We start from the raw sequence: 15,178 nt of genomic DNA on the forward strand, positions 1-15,178 counted from the left end.
AACTTTTTTTTTGGATAATCATGTTATTAATGTTATTAAAATGATGTTGGTTAAGAAAATCAAATTTAATATCACTAGAATCAACCACTTGTTGATAAAATAATACAACTTTAATCCTTAAGGTGATGTACACAAGTTTAAACAAGTCACTCTTGAAATGACAAACTGGAAGAAATTCTGTACCAAAAACAGACTACCAAAAAAGAAGCAGAAATTGATACACACTAGAGATGCAAAGAGAATCAATATTGCAAAAATAAACCAAGTCAACAAAGAGAAACAGCAACCCAAGATTCATTTGCTGAATCTCAATAGGCGACTCCCAAAGTTTGCAAACCAAACTTCTCATCAAGATAAATAAATACAAGGTGCAAATGCTTATCTTATCAGCAATTAAATAGGAAAGCCATTGCAATTCATAACAATCTCATCTTTTAAAGATTCATAATCTAGTTCTACCTATTGAAAAAAAAATGATAATCTAAATGGCAATATTGTTTACAGGCAGGTGAATAAACCTATTCAGTATAAGAAATAAAATTAAGGTCGCACTAATAATACGGTGAAAGGAGTTAAATCTAAATGGAATTACAACGAAGTTGAGAATACCTATCAGGGAAAAAGGTCACAACACAAACCAAATATTCATTGAAACCTATTATTGCGAGAATCATGGTGAGAAAATATAGTTGTGGAATGAAACACATGCATCTAATTTCTGCAATAGCCTAAGATTATTTACCCATATATAATTCTACAATCAAGCATCATCTTCATCTGCATCATCATCCCCAACATTTTCAGCTTCCTCTCTATCATCATCAGACATGTTATTAATTACATCTGTAATTATATCCTTCACCTCTGCTTTTCTAGGCATTAAATCCACGTCAAAGTGAGTACCTGCCAACATTTCATTACAAATGAGCTGAGTTCACAAAATCATTTCCCATCTTTTTGGGGGGAGGGAGAGAATTAAGTGGAACGGGTCATACCAAGTTGCCTGAGGATGTCAGATAAAGTTGCCTGCATAAAGGAAAATACAAAAAAGAAAAATTGTACAATATTAAAAAAACAAAAAAGATACATGAAATGGCACAGAAAAACATTACTTACCTTATTGAAATCTACTTCCTTCAAAATATCAACAGCCACTCGATGCAACTCCTCCTTACTAGGTTCTGCTTTGGCCTTCTCACTACTTTTATCTTTGCCTGCCATTGACATAAGAATGGAACAGGAAAGTATGAAAAAATAACAATTCAGTCCTACAAAATTGAAAGATTTTATGTAACTTGTCCAAACATAACATTGTTATGTGTAGCGGGTAAGTTTTCTGGAACAACTCTAGCAAAAGTGATCATAGGTTCCAAAAAAGACTTTTGGGCAACTAAGTATGACAACTGGCATTAGATTCTAGTACAGATAATATCAAATGCAATGAGAAAGAACCAACCTTGATCCTTCAATAAAGCCTTCAAAGACTTGTCAGTTTGTTTTTTGTTTGCATCCTTCCTTTTCGAGTTCAGGTTTTCCTTCACTGATTTCTGTTTCTTGGACTTAGAAGTACTGTCAGTAACAGCCCTTTTTGAAGTAGATTTTTTAGAAGTGTTTTCATTGCTCTTGGCAGTCTTTACACCAGTGGTCTTCTTTACAGGTGTGGTTTGATCCTCCTTCAGAATCTTTTTTGAAGAACGTTTGTGAACCTTTTCTTTATCTTCCTCTTTCTCTGATATGCTTTCCTTATTACCACCTTCACTTTTTTGACTTGAATCATCATCTTCCCGGGAATCAACTTTTGCATCTGAAGGTTCAGCTGCATCACTGTCCTCGATGTCAGAAGATTGCTTTTGCTTTTTCCCAACTTGTGAATTTTGCTTTTGCTTCTAAAGACACACGATGTATGTAAGTAATTAAAAAAGTAATTAAAACAGATGAAAAATCATTTTTAAGAACGATATAATTAATGCTCTTGCAGAATGAGATAATTTACATCCCAATTCATCCATGGAAACAAAAGGGGGGGGGGGGGGGGACGAAAACTGAACCATGAAATTTATAGAAGCCACAAAAAGCAGTAACTGATAATCTGAAACAAGAACATTTTTCTGCCAGGAATACCAAAGGTATCTTAGAAGTAAAACAATTCAATTATGTTTAACTTCAGATCATTCACATTTACAAAGGTATGGGATGGCAATTTTTTATTTGAAGTTCGCCTCCATAAGATCATAACAACAGATAGTAATTTCAAATTCTGTTCATAGGGGTAGTATCAGACAAACAACTGAAAATAAATGATATTAAAGCCTAATTAAAGACAGTCTAGCAATAATATAACAATTAGTTGATAATTATAAATGATACTGAACCATCATAAATCAGATTACCTCATGCTACATGAAGAATCAAACATTTGGCAACATGTTTCAATGCAGGGGATTGCACACAAAGACTAGTGTATAAAAGATATGCAGCAATGAATTTCTAGAATGATAACACACCTTAGCAGGGGATTTGCTTGGGGTTTGCTTTCTGGCTCGCTTTTTGCCTTTCTGTAACATAGAACCAATCTTCAATAAACAAACACTAATAAAATATAATAAAAAACAAAAATAATTTAATTAGCATATTTATATAATGATTTAGGACTTAATGACACTATACAGTGCAAACATGATTAGTTAGCTATGATGATTGATCTAGCTGTTACATTATAAATCATATTAAGGTCCCAAGTTAAATTTGGGAAATTTTGGACAAAATAAGTCTTCAATCAGATGGTTCAACTTCTTGATTTTGGGAGGTCTGTAATTTGCTGATATTAAGTTATTTGGTTGGAATATATTATTAAATTTTAAAGTAACATGAAATCTACACATTGCAACAGAGTGGATAAATTGTGTCACAACTTACTAATATTAATTAATCCTTATCCTTATACAATAATATTAAAAAAAAATACCTTTTCCTTATCAGCAAGCAGAACATCAGTTGTAGCATGTGGGGACTCCAAAAATTCTAACAACTTTGCAGACAGTTCCTCCTGAAATGTCACATTAAAAATGACTTTTGTATAAAGACAGTCTTTGAATCAATACAAGGATGGGAAAATGTTAGATCACTACTTACCTTCTTCATACTGGTCTTAGTTATCGGAATATTAAGCACATTACAGAAGTCCACCAACTTTTCTTTCACACATTTGTCAATCTTCTCCCTTATCTTTGCCCTCTGTTTTTCCTGCCAAGAATTATAAAACCATAATATAAGCAGGTTAATTACAGCCCCATCCATCCATTTTTAAAGACAACAGGCACATCTAACCAAAATAAATAAATAGTACTGTCAACATTAACACAAAATCCATTAAGATTTATCTGCATGGTAAGGAAAAAAAAGACAAGGAGTATTACAGTATATAATGCAACTGTACCTCATTTTCAGTCCACACATAGCCAGAAAACAATCCTATATTTCTCTTTAGATGGTGTGCCTACACAAGAAATCATGTCACTAGCATTCAAACAACAGCCAATAGCTAGAGTTATGGTGTTCATCCACCCTTAATTAAAATAATAAAACATGGAAACAAAATGCAAAACCAACAAAGGAACTAAGTCAGTCTATCACCTTTGCTTTTTTCCCAAACAATATACTATGAAGTGCACGCAAGTTGTCATCAGCTTTTCTCTTTGATAACGTGAAAGCCACTGAAAAAGTTTAGAAGTAAATAACATAACTAAAAACACTGCTTTGGAGAAACATAACATTAAAACTTGAAAGCAAACTACTAATTTGGAATTCTGCAAAATTTAGTTGCTACCACCAAGAGAGTGGATCCAATAACACTATAACAGGAGAGCAATCTACAATTCCTCACTTCACACTTCACATGTTTAAAATGCATGAGTTAAACAAAAATGACCAACATATACAGCCAGCACAAAACACCCAAAATTTGCAATGTATCAAACAGCTGAAACATGTTTCTTGACAACAGCGAATGTTATCCTTAGAAAACTTGAAAACACATCTTTCCAGAGGAGTATTTGTCATTACCATCTAAACTAAGGTCAAACCCAATAAGCAGATTATGTTAAAGGTCACTGTACTTCTACTACCTTGGGCTGGAAGTTTTGGGTTGGAATACACTTACACTTTACAAACTTCTTCTGAGTTAAGAAAGCATGAAGTTTAACTTCTAAAACTGGACATGCAATAATAACATACAGCTGAGAATGAACCATCATTCATAAGCCAAATCCTAGCATAAAAATTTATGTTCAACATTAAAATATGTCCAAGTGTACTTCTGTAGCCTATGCATGGGAGACATGTTAGACTCTTAGTAGTAGGCTAGTAGCTTAGCTTAGGGTCTAGGCAATTTGTAAGCAAACCAATTTAAGAAAGGAGGGAGACTGTGCAGGTCTTGGAGGATCATAGAGGTCCACAAAGGATGTGTGTTCAACCATTAATAATCCTGAACACATTTAAGATGAAGTTCTCTATGGTGATGATAATGAAGTATTGATATACTGAGAGTAGCAAGGGCAGGTATTGATGAAGAAGCGGGTAAAAATACAAGCCAAGCCAAATGGCTAATGCAAGTAAAGTTAGCAAAATAAGGCTCTCAGTCATTTCTTGAATTTCAACACTGAAGAGATAGATGTTGATTTGGATGAGACATAACTATTTATAAGTCTAACAAAGGAGGAGACAACAACAACAACAATTATGAAATCCAAATTGATGGTCTTTCTATGGATGTACCCTTAGGGTTTTGGTTTCCAAATTTCAGGTCTTTTTGTTATGAATTTTATGTTTTCCAGCTGCCACAGCTGTTTTAGCCATGAAGTTTGTGTCTTTAGAGACAGAGATCAAATTATAATAACACTGTAGCACATAAACATTTGATTCTTTTATCTTTACCACAAATGCCATGCCTGGGTAGGTCATTTCAAGTTGCAAATTGATGCAAAATAGTCAGAATTTCCGTTCCTTTTTTTTTTCTCTTCACTTGTCCAGTTGTCCCTAACTTTAATCCTTCTCTTGACTCCCTTGCCTTAAGACATTACCACCACCTTGCATCCTTAGAGTGTGTTTGGATGGGAGAATTTAAAATTCTAAAGAATTTTAAATTTTAAGAATTTCAAATGTTTCAATTTAAATTCTTTCATTTTCAAAATTTTGTGTTTGAATAAAAAATTAAATTTCTTCATTTTCAAAATTTTGTGTTTGAATAAAGCAATTAAATTTCTTCATTTTCAAAATTTCTTATTTTGATAAAATAATCAAATACATTCTTTTTTAACCAGAAATATTCAATGAGACCACTTTAATATGAAAATGTTAAAACCCCAAACCTAATCTTGCAAAACCGAAGTCAACATTCACAATTACTTAATCTACTTGGGGGGATCGGCAATTCAAGACGGTATTACAATTGCAAACAATAACATTATAACATACAGAGATAGAATTATGCATCAATAAGATCACGTGATTTCTTCACAAACGCATGTAACAATAAACAGGTCTTACCATTAGGAATGTCCATGAGCTGTGTACCGCTGCCCTGAAACCCAAGGAGACTCACACGATCAAATCCAGCCGTCGTTCAATTGATTCGTCACAGTGGAGAAACAAAATCCGAAAAGTAAAATAGTATACAAATTTACATAATAATAAATGTACCTTTTCAATTGAGAGAGCTTTGATGGAAGAAGATCTGGGAAACTTGTCGGGCGAAGAAACAGTGTACCTCTCCACCGTTTTCCTCTCCCTAGTTGGTCTCTCACTTCCTGGAGTAGCGAAAGCGCTTTCTTTCGTTGACTTTTTTGACTTCAGCTCGTCACGTTCCTCCTTCTCCTCATTTTCTTCATCGCCTTCTACCTCTTCCTCTTTCTCCTTCTCTTCTTCGCCTTTGCCATCAATCTCCTTCATCTCCGAATTATCTTCTTGCTCTGTGTGGCTGTCTTCAGCTAGGTCTTGTTGGTCTTCCACTTGAGGTTTCTGGTTTTCTAGGGTTTCGGAAGGCATTGTTGAGATTCGAGAGAGAGGGGAATGTAGAAAATGAATTTGCGAAGAGAGTAAAATCCTAAGCAGAAGAAGAAGAGAGGAGGCTTTTAGTCATTATGATTGTGATAGGGAGGAAATCGTGAAATGAAAATGGAGGGAATGTAAAAAGATGAAGCGCGCTCACCACTAGTGTTTCAAATTTCATGCCAATTTTCTCAGCGGTTTCTCACACTCCTTTCCCTTATTTTCTCCATTCCCGGCAAAAACTTAACTTGTAAAAAAAAAACACTTAAATTTCACTCTTGGTTGATTATGTTTTTTTATATTGATATATTAAGTTTTAATATTTTTATCATTTTTCCTCAAAAACATTAATATTTAGTTAATATTTAAATTTTAATGAAACATCAAATATAAATAAAATGATTAATTTAAAATAATAACAACCAAAATAATTAATCGTTTCAAAACTTAATCTGTTACAACTCAAGATATTGAATGTAAATCTCAAATTTTTTTGTTATATTTTATTCTTAATTTTTAAAAAACTTTCAAAATTTATGTTGATTAATTGTCCGTGAAAGTTAAAGATAAAAGTTATTAAAAAAAGTAAAAAAGTTAAGAGTAAATGTCAGGTTTGTTAGAAGGTGAAATTCATAAATTTTGTAGGAGCAAAAGCAGAAGATAAATTGTATGAAATTTATTGATTGAAAATAGAATTTCCCAAAAAATAAAAAGTTAATGAAGATATTTTTTGTTAGTTGAAAGCAGGGCAACAATAGTAATTGGGCTAGACTTGGGTATCTGAACCTGTTACAAGTTTTGCATGCCTACTCGAAAAGAGAGCACTGCACATTTTCAAAAAACTCCCCTTGTCGTGCAAAAAATGCCGCCTATACGCATACGCCGTCTCAGGCTCGACTCCGATTCCGACGGAGAAGAACAAGACCCACTCCAACCCCAATCCGAGCCACAAACCCATTTTCCGGTTGAAATCTCCGACGACGAGGACTTCCTCGACGTCCTCGACAGCCTCCCTCCGCCCTCTCCCGCCTGTCCTGTCACCGACTTCCTCCGCCGCCTTGGACTGTCACCCAAGAGTGACTGGCTCACTTCCTGCCTCCGCGAATTCCAGTCCTCCGTTCCGGCCTTTGAACACCTCGACGTCGCCGCAAAAGCCAAACGCTGTTTCGAGCAGTTTCTCTACGCCGACATGAATTTCTGCGGAAGTGGCATACTCCCTCCCAACGTAGACGCCATGCACCTTAACGTTCTCCCCGGTCCCTATGTATTGCAGGTGCGCCCTTGCTTCCTCACATCGTTCATTCATTGGAAGTGCGGTCGATTTTTTATTTGTGGAATTTGAAGACACCGCAATGTGCAATTCATTGTTGCAGGTTGATGAAATAATTAATATGACTTGTCCTCTACGAGGCAGATATGAAAAGGCAAATCCTGGAATTAAAAGATGTTTGAAGTTATCAATGACTGATGGCATTCAAAGAGTATTTGGAATGGAGTATAGGCCCATCGAAGCTCTTGAAGTTTGTGCCTCTTCTGGTTTAAAGGTTTATCTACTGCCATCTCTTTTATTTTGGATGATTTCTATACTCTTCTTAGTAGACTATGCCATTCTTTAATGCATTTTTTATTACATGGATCATTGAGGTGTAACTCCCATTCGGTCCATTCTTATTTTTCTTGTTTCATTACTTCTATCCGCTATCCGAGAAATACAAGTAGGTTATTTGGTTATCTTTATTGCCAGAGAATGCAAGGTTGAGGGGATTATTTGATACTTTTAGGTTACTATCTCTAATGTACATGTGCGTCGTGGACTTCTTATGCTGGTACCTGAAACCATTGAAATATTGGGGGGATTGGTTGAGGAGCTGGATGCTGCCCGAAATCGCCTGGTTGGAGAATTAAAGAAGCCACCTAGACCTAGGGGGAGAAGGTACAAATCATTACAATGGATAGCTGTATGCTATCTTAATGTGAAAGCTGTATCAGTACAAACTTTCTTGTTTTTTCTTGCTGGCTTATTCTATTGCAAAATTGCAATATGTGATTTTACTGCATATAGGTAAACCTTGATTAGTTAGTTTTTATCCTCATGCAGAACTAGAAACGGAGTGTTTATTCCTTTAGCGACTAGAGCAACTCTTGCTGCGTGGCCTCCAGGTGGAGTTGATGATCTTGCACGCAGTGGCTCCACGCTGCACAGTACTGATCCTGTACAGGAAAACAATCAAGGTACATTCTTATTTTACATATAAAAGTATATGTTTGTGTGTGGATGGGAGTGTAGATCTGTGCTGTTGACAGTTTCCTGATTTTGTTCTCATCTATTATTCATGTATAAATTTAACCACAGGTTCTGGCCCGAGCATGTCTGGCACTGGTAACAGTAATTCAATACCCCACATGGCGTCAAATGCTGATGCTATGAACATGGATATGTCTAGAGATACCAATTCTGTTTCCCGTGGTAGCTCTATGGCTAACCAGCTCTCTTCTGTCATGTCAAAGGCTGAGGAGATGCACATAGATGCTTCTAATGTCACCAGGGAATATTCTGTTGACCATCAGTCTTCTAATATGGTTTCAAATGTTTCAGCAGCATATAATGATACTGTTCATATAACAAGAGAAAGTTCTGTGGCTACTGAGTGCCCTCCCGTTGTTGAAAGTGTTGAGACATACAGGGATAGAACTCCAGTAGCCACAGATAGTTCTCATCCACGAAGAACCTCTTCCACTGTTAGGGAATATTCTGTTGACAATCGGTTTTCTAACATGGTTTCAAATGTTTCAGTGGTGCATAATGACACTGTTCATATAACAAGGGAAAGTTCTGCAACTACTGAGTGCCCTCCTGTTGTTGAAAATGTTGAGACATACAGAGATAGAACTCCAGCAGCCACTGATAGTTCTCATCCACGAAGAGCCTCTTCCTCTGTTTTAAACACCAGCGATGTCGAGATGGGTGATGCCAGTGACCATCCACTCATACTGTCTGGAGACCAAGAGGTCCCGTTCACATACATGGCTAGTTTGTCAGCCAAGTGGGCTAAAATGAAAGAGGAAGCTCCTGCAATTCGGGGTAAAATCAAGGTAAAAGATAAACTATCTACTGTATTATTTTGGGCAGTGATTTTTACCTTATGCACGTCGTATTCAAGTTATTTTAATTGAATCTTCGGCCAATATGAGCAGTTGGAATTGTCAAAAGTTTCTGTGGCCAGCTGTTGCTATTCTGTTGTGAAATTGGTTCTTGGATAGTTGGATGTAATTTTCTTTCGAGCATGTCATAATTCTATTAACTGATGTCATCATAGTGTTTGCAATCTTATATTTCTCTCAAGTGTAAATGCAATTTTTTTGCAGTGCTTTTTGACTGGTGTAAAAGGATTCCGGTACAAGAAGAGGACATCATATGAGCTTCAGGCATATGTAGACGATGGTAGCCTTATTTCTGAAATCCTCATTGATCATGATGTGAGTTTGCTCTAGAATTTAAGCTTTTATCACATGGTCTTTATCTTTTAAGTGTACTAAGTTGATTAATGATAAAAAAATTTAGGTTGTACAGAAAGGAATTGGTTTTTCTCCTGAGGAGGTAACTGCGGCCATTTCTTCTCCTGACACGAAAACTGTCCAACAAATGAGGGATACAATGCATAAATTTCAAGCATTTTTAGCAAACTTTGAGGTAATATAGATTCTCTCTTACTGTAGACATAAGGGAATCTGACAGATTCGTATGCAGTCCGCTGAATTGGCTACAAATTAATAATTGTGTTTTTCATTCTGTTAATTAAAAATCTATGCTTTTTGTCTAGGGAATAATTCTTGTGGAATTAAATAAAAAATCTTCCCTTCCACTTGCCCTAGAGATGAGTCAAGGCTGTCCTCAATCTGATGCACGGTTACTTCTGAGAAGGCTGAAGTCTCTTAACCCTCCACAAGTTCAAAAACCTACGGATCCAATTGAATTATCCCCGTAATTACTTGAATGGCTAGCATTTCCTAAGTTGGCTGGTACAAAAGTTGCGCTCAAAATTGTCACACCAACCAAGCAAATAAAATGTGAATGAGGTGAAGGTTCAAATTTGTCCTATAGACTTATGGAGAAGTCGACAAAAGTCGATAAAATGTTTGGTGTTCATTTTGACAAAATAGTCTTCTCTTTGATCCAAGTTCAACAGTAAAAGAAAAATCACCATGAGTCCTGGGAAAAGGAGGAAAGAAACAGCATTACAAATGTGATTAAAAGTTGCCTGGTGTACACACTACAGCTGAGGCATGAATGCTTTGCATCATTTCATTGTTCTTGGCGTTCCCGTTGGAGGTTTATTTGTCGGATGAGATGTCTATTTCTTCTTAGGATGCATTGCAGTTCTTGAATGGATATATCATTTGTTTCTGTAATTACATCATTTGTCAGGTGATTTTAGCTTTGCTACTTTTAATCTATAAGTGGTTTTGTAAAGTTTACTGACATTTTTGTTATCAATGCACCTCCGATATTATAATGAATGAAATAGTCACAAGTAAATATCTCTGGAAAGTGGAAACATCTCTGAATATTAGAGTAGTAACTGTTTGCAGTTTTGCACCTCTCCTGTATTGTGTGAAATACTCGTTCAGTTTAGAAATGATATTTTTATAATTAAAAATAAAAATGGAAAACATTTTCTTGATCCAAAGTCATTGAAACAGAGCGATAAAAGTCACAGTTGATTTCCTTCAAGAATCCAACAGTTCGAGCCTGAAGGAAAGTTGAACTACTATTCCTTTACCGATTACAATGTCACTTTAAGACGGCTAGGCATATGAATAAGTAGAAACTAGAAACACTTAATGCCACACCACAAATGATTTTTTTATTTTTATTTTCTTAAGGTGAAGTACAGAAGTAGCTTATGTCAATAGATACTACTTCCACATTTAGATGGCATGAGCTAGATTTCAAAGTCATGAAGTTGATGGTTAGCTGGGTTTGAGATTGGGATTTCTCACTGACTTGGGACACAGATATTTCTTCAAGCCTGATAAATCAAGGAGCTTCTTGCTAACTGTATCCCTCTCCGAAGACCCTGAGATTAGGGTCCTACGGTTACAAAACTCAAGCACATCAGGGAAAAATATCTTCCAATAGAACGTTGTCGTAAACCATGCTGGCTCTGTCAAGTATGAGTCTCCGCGACAAGCGCTATTAACAATTGATTTGGCAGCTTCTGTGACTGATCTTATGGGTATCAAACTAGCTTGCACCTATTGCCAAGAAACCAAATTTGTAAATTAATAAAAGCAATGTGCTAATAGAACCAAATATTTTTTACAATGAAAGGCAAGGACCAAACTTGGATTATTTTACAATGAATAATGCTAATCTGTTATTATTGAAGTGAATTTCCAATTCTGATTAGGAAACAACACGAAAAACATGTTAAAAATTGCATCTAAGTTTTGTGCAGAAAGTAAAGATAGCTTACATCTCTTATTAGTTGATCAGAAACCATCTTGCCTTCCTTGAATAAGACCTTCCCTTGCGACATTTCTGATTCAATCAGCCCTGGAGTGACTATAGTTATCCCTATGTCTCTTCCCAATTCAATTCTTAGAGTCTCATATAAGCTGATCACTGCTGCTTTGCTCGCCTAAAGAATTTAGAAAGCAATAAATTGGTCATTATTGACTATATATTAACACGAGAAAGATATCATAATCGATATAATTAGCTTGTTGATGGATTCATGTGTGTTACATTGTAGATGCTCATCCTTGGAACAGGCAACCATCCTGTACAGGAAGCTATTGCTATGATCTTGCCTTTGCTTTTTCTGAGGTGGGGGATTGCAAAGTAAGTGCCATATGCAGAACCCCAGAAGTTAATGTCCTGTTAAATCAAGATGATGAATTGGAAATGTTATAAGCAGTGTGAGGAACAACAAGCTCTATTCCTCTTAACCTGCTGTAGAAATGAGCTAAAACTGATAAATTCATTACCATTGCGGGTGCAAAATTGCGGATATCAGTGGTGCTTTCAAACAAGCCGGGAGCACTTACTCCTGCATTGTTCACCAGATGATCCACTACAAAGGAAGGTCATAATTAACGAGAGTGATTAACCATGTTTACCCATAAACACATTTGTATGCGACTGCTAATTTGTATAGAAAATATTAACTCTTCCCACCCTTTCATACGATAAATTGTTTGTTATATGATCACCTGATCACATGACATATAACCAACATTTCAATTTATGAGAAAAAAATAATGAAATTCAGTTACATGGAGACTAATCGATAACATGATAATCCTGAAACATGTAATAACTTCTCCTTTCACATACACACACTCTCCTAAGTCCTAATGACTTACGTTGTCCAAAGTGGTTGATTGTTGAGTCAACGAATCGTTTGCAATCTTGGGAACTTGAAACATCTGCAGGGATGATGATGACCTCAGGGGATCCAAACAATTTGGCAATGCTAGCAACCTCCTTGAGTCTATTTTCTCTTCTGGCAACAAGTGCTAGACGCGCTCCTCTTCTACCATACTCATATGCTAGATGCTTTGAGAAACAAATAAAAAAGGAATACAAAGAAAAAAAATCAATTGCACTTAGTTAATTAATTACAAGAATTAATAGATAGATGGAACTTAATTGGTTTGTACCTCGCCTATGCCAGAGGAGGCTCCAGTGATTAGTATCACTTTTCCTGCTACGTTCTCACTAAAAATTGATCTTACGATGAAGCGGAGAATCTTGAATAACAGATAGGGCGGTAACATGAGGAGCAGCAAAACCAGGCCAAGAGGGGGAACTAGAATGTTCAACATTTCATGAATGAAAACCATGGTTTCGGTTGAAGAAAAGAAAAGGTGAGACGGATCAAACAGAAACTGGAGATAGTTTTTGTTTTCAGCTTTAACGTAGCCATTTAACTTTGCATGGAGGGGAAACAACACGTAGCACTTTTGGTTTTGGAAGCTGGATACGTGTTAGTGCCTTAGCGCTGATCAAGAAATTCAACTTTGCATAGAATTACTTTATATATAAAATTATATACTAAATTAATGAATATAATATATATTATTATTTTACATAAAAAAGCTATCAAGCTTTTTGACTTTTACATACTGAAAAGTATGTTTCTGAGTTCTGACCGGTTGCATATTTATATTTATTAGTAGATTATTAGGGTATGTTTGTCAAACTTATTTTTGGCTTAAAAGTGATTTTAAAGTTTAAGTTAAAAGTTAGAACTTAAAAAAATAAGTAAAAGTTGTTTGACATTTTTTTTTTGGTTTAGAAGACAGATTTATATGGGTGAAGATGACAGATTTATAGATACCTCGCCAATGCCAGAGGAAGCACCAGTGATGTGAACAACTTTACCGGCAACATTTTCACTGAAGATGGAATTTATGATCGAAAGGAAGAACTTGAAGGTCCAATACGGTGGTAAGAAAAGGCAAAGGAAAAAGAAGGTGGTTATAGGAGCTACTATGTTCAGGAACTTATGAATAAGATCCATGACTGATCAAAAGTACTATCTGATCATGAAGAAGGATGTTGTGGAGCAGAAATGGAAATTTGGAGTTTTAGGTTATAAGCAAAGGAAGCAAGCACGGAAAGGGATAAGTGTAACAAGTAGAAAAAAGGTGTGTAGGTAAGGTGGCACCACTGCATGCTAAGTAAAGGACACGTAGGTATCTTAGAGACGCAGAGAAACAATATCGGCGACTATTTTCTGCAGACGATACTAGTTGCATTCCAATGATTCATAATGCAAGTTAAAATGAAACTTCCTAGTTAATTTCTAGACTCGTTCCATTATTCCATCCATATCCGTTACAGACAGATGTAGTAGTCTGATAGTACAACTCGTATGTACGTGTTTCTGTCTAAATTAATCTTCGGCGATATTAATATTTTGGATTACTTTGATTCTTGTGACAAATTCAAATTAAATGTAATAAAACTTGGGCTTTCTGTCTTTTTTGTGTTGGTATATTTGAGCTTGAATGATTTGGATTTAGAAGTTTTGGCATGTTTAATGCGCGTTACACTGAGTAGATACAGCATGGTACAACAACTAGTAGAGTGTATCATTCTAATTTCTAAAAATCCACCGGAAAATATGAAAAAGTATTTATTTATATTTAATTTTTGAAAAAATCAACACAATGTTGTACGGTTGACATATAACTTTGTTATTTAAATATAGATTAGAATTTTTTTCATTTTGTTCCTTTTAAGTTTCAAAAGTCTTTTTTTGAATCATTTATATTTTTGAAGAAGTTTATTTTTATCTTTTTTAGCAAAAAAACATTAAATATGTTAACAACATATTAATTGAAACAACATATTTATGTTAGTATTGTTAATTTCATATACACATATACTTATGTTTTGTGCGATTTTGATCCCAAGTTTTAATTGCATATATAATTAAATCTTATAGGTATCACAATATTATTTTGATCCCTCCGGCCATCAAATTTTATTAAACATTTAATTGAATGTCAATGGATGGACCAAACTCGAATAATAGTGTGATATCTTAATAACTTAATTTACGCAATAAGAACCCAATGATTAAAATTGCACAATCATACTGAAAACTGTAGTTAGACCTGAAAACAATTATTCATAAGATATAACTTACAATTGTATAAACAAGTCAGATGGAGTTAAAAAAAAAGTCAGATGGATAAAACCTTACATGTTTTGTTAGAATTGAAAATCACAATATCAAGCAATATGCTTCTGTATCCTTTCAACTTCTAATTCATGTTTAAGATAACCTTTGTGTTTAAAGGTAGAGAAAATGCCGCGCCCCGCTGTGAAAAAGGTAACCAGAAGCGAAAATTTTGCGAAGAGCTTCAACCTTCCGGTGGCCTACTTTAAACCTTCAAAAGTTTATGTTTTATGAACTTGAGACATATATTAAACTAAATTTGTAAGATAGCTTCCTAGGCTTTATACACTTTGTATAATTATCACGTGTGGATGTTTACGTACAAGTGGATGTTTGCTTATCAACGAAGGATTTTTTGATGATTGCCCAGATCCAAAAATCTGACATCTATTATAAACCATATTATACGTATTTATTTATATGTCTGACAACCATAA

General features: G+C 35.1%; 3 protein-coding genes across 4 annotated transcripts; 1 reads left to right on the forward strand and 2 right to left on the reverse strand.

Moving 5' to 3' along the window:
- Positions 1–400: 400 nt before the first annotated feature.
- LOC114420990 (myb-like protein X) lies at positions 401–6,274 on the reverse strand. The gene is made up of 11 exons (XM_028386728.1): positions 5,698–6,274; positions 5,545–5,578; positions 3,634–3,713; positions 3,437–3,496; positions 3,133–3,243; positions 2,966–3,046; positions 2,505–2,555; positions 1,457–1,886; positions 1,117–1,214; positions 996–1,026; positions 401–903 (listed from the first exon to the last, which is right to left on the reverse strand). The coding sequence occupies exons 1-11, from the start codon at positions 6,040–6,042 to the stop codon at positions 761–763; spliced, it is 1,464 nt and encodes a 487-aa protein (XP_028242529.1). The 5' UTR covers positions 6,043–6,274; the 3' UTR covers positions 401–760.
- A 531-nt stretch (positions 6,275–6,805) lies between these two features.
- On the forward strand, positions 6,806–10,568 carry LOC114421935 (recQ-mediated genome instability protein 1). Its single transcript, XM_028388075.1, has 8 exons — positions 6,806–7,318; positions 7,419–7,589; positions 7,827–7,978; positions 8,144–8,277; positions 8,399–9,138; positions 9,412–9,522; positions 9,608–9,736; positions 9,867–10,568. The coding sequence occupies exons 1-8, from the start codon at positions 6,848–6,850 to the stop codon at positions 10,029–10,031; spliced, it is 2,073 nt and encodes a 690-aa protein (XP_028243876.1). The 5' UTR covers positions 6,806–6,847; the 3' UTR covers positions 10,032–10,568.
- A 155-nt stretch (positions 10,569–10,723) lies between these two features.
- Positions 10,724–13,652, reverse strand: LOC114421936 (11-beta-hydroxysteroid dehydrogenase 1B-like). Of its 2 annotated transcripts, none has more exons than XM_028388077.1 (7): positions 13,392–13,652; positions 12,712–12,801; positions 12,415–12,607; positions 12,037–12,122; positions 11,795–11,926; positions 11,523–11,687; positions 10,724–11,301 (listed from the first exon to the last, which is right to left on the reverse strand). In XM_028388077.1, the coding sequence occupies exons 1-7, from the start codon at positions 13,572–13,574 to the stop codon at positions 11,017–11,019; spliced, it is 1,134 nt and encodes a 377-aa protein (XP_028243878.1). In that variant the 5' UTR covers positions 13,575–13,652; the 3' UTR covers positions 10,724–11,016. The 2 variants fall into 2 exon arrangements, with proteins under 2 accessions (XP_028243878.1, XP_028243877.1); XM_028388076.1 differs by having other exon boundaries at positions 12,712–12,860; positions 13,392–13,648.
- Positions 13,653–15,178: the final 1,526 nt, after the last annotated feature.

This window comes from Glycine soja, chromosome 8 (assembly GCF_004193775.1).
Source record: "Glycine soja cultivar W05 chromosome 8, ASM419377v2, whole genome shotgun sequence".
Lineage (NCBI taxonomy): Eukaryota > Viridiplantae > Streptophyta > Magnoliopsida > Fabales > Fabaceae > Glycine > Glycine soja.

Bases quoted from the DNA above. Each gene is read 5' to 3' on its own strand.
- LOC114420990 (XM_028386728.1), bottom strand. From the start codon at position 6,042: ATGCCTTCCGAAACCCTAGAAAACCAGAAACCTCAAGTGGAAGACCAA. The intron at 3,714-5,544 runs GTAAGACCTGTT...AAACTTTTTCAG, and splicing joins GCTCATGGACATTCCTAATG to TGGCTTTCACGTTATCAAAG. The intron at 2,556-2,965 runs GTATTTTTTTTT...TCTATGTTACAG, and splicing joins TGCTTGCTGATAAGGAAAAG to AAAGGCAAAAAGCGAGCCAG.
- LOC114421935 (XM_028388075.1), top strand. From the start codon at position 6,848: ATGCCTACTCGAAAAGAGAGCACTGCACATTTTCAAAAAACTCCCCTT. The intron at 9,139-9,411 runs GTAAAAGATAAA...ATTTTTTTGCAG, and splicing joins CAATTCGGGGTAAAATCAAG to TGCTTTTTGACTGGTGTAAA. The intron at 9,523-9,607 runs GTGAGTTTGCTC...AAAAAAATTTAG, and splicing joins AAATCCTCATTGATCATGAT to GTTGTACAGAAAGGAATTGG.
- LOC114421936 (XM_028388077.1), bottom strand. From the start codon at position 13,574: ATGGATCTTATTCATAAGTTCCTGAACATAGTAGCTCCTATAACCACC. The intron at 12,123-12,414 runs GTAAGTCATTAG...CTTCCTTTGTAG, and splicing joins AATCAACCACTTTGGACAAC to TGGATCATCTGGTGAACAAT. The intron at 11,688-11,794 runs GTAACACACATG...TAAATTCTTTAG, and splicing joins CAAGGATGAGCATCTACAAT to GCGAGCAAAGCAGCAGTGAT.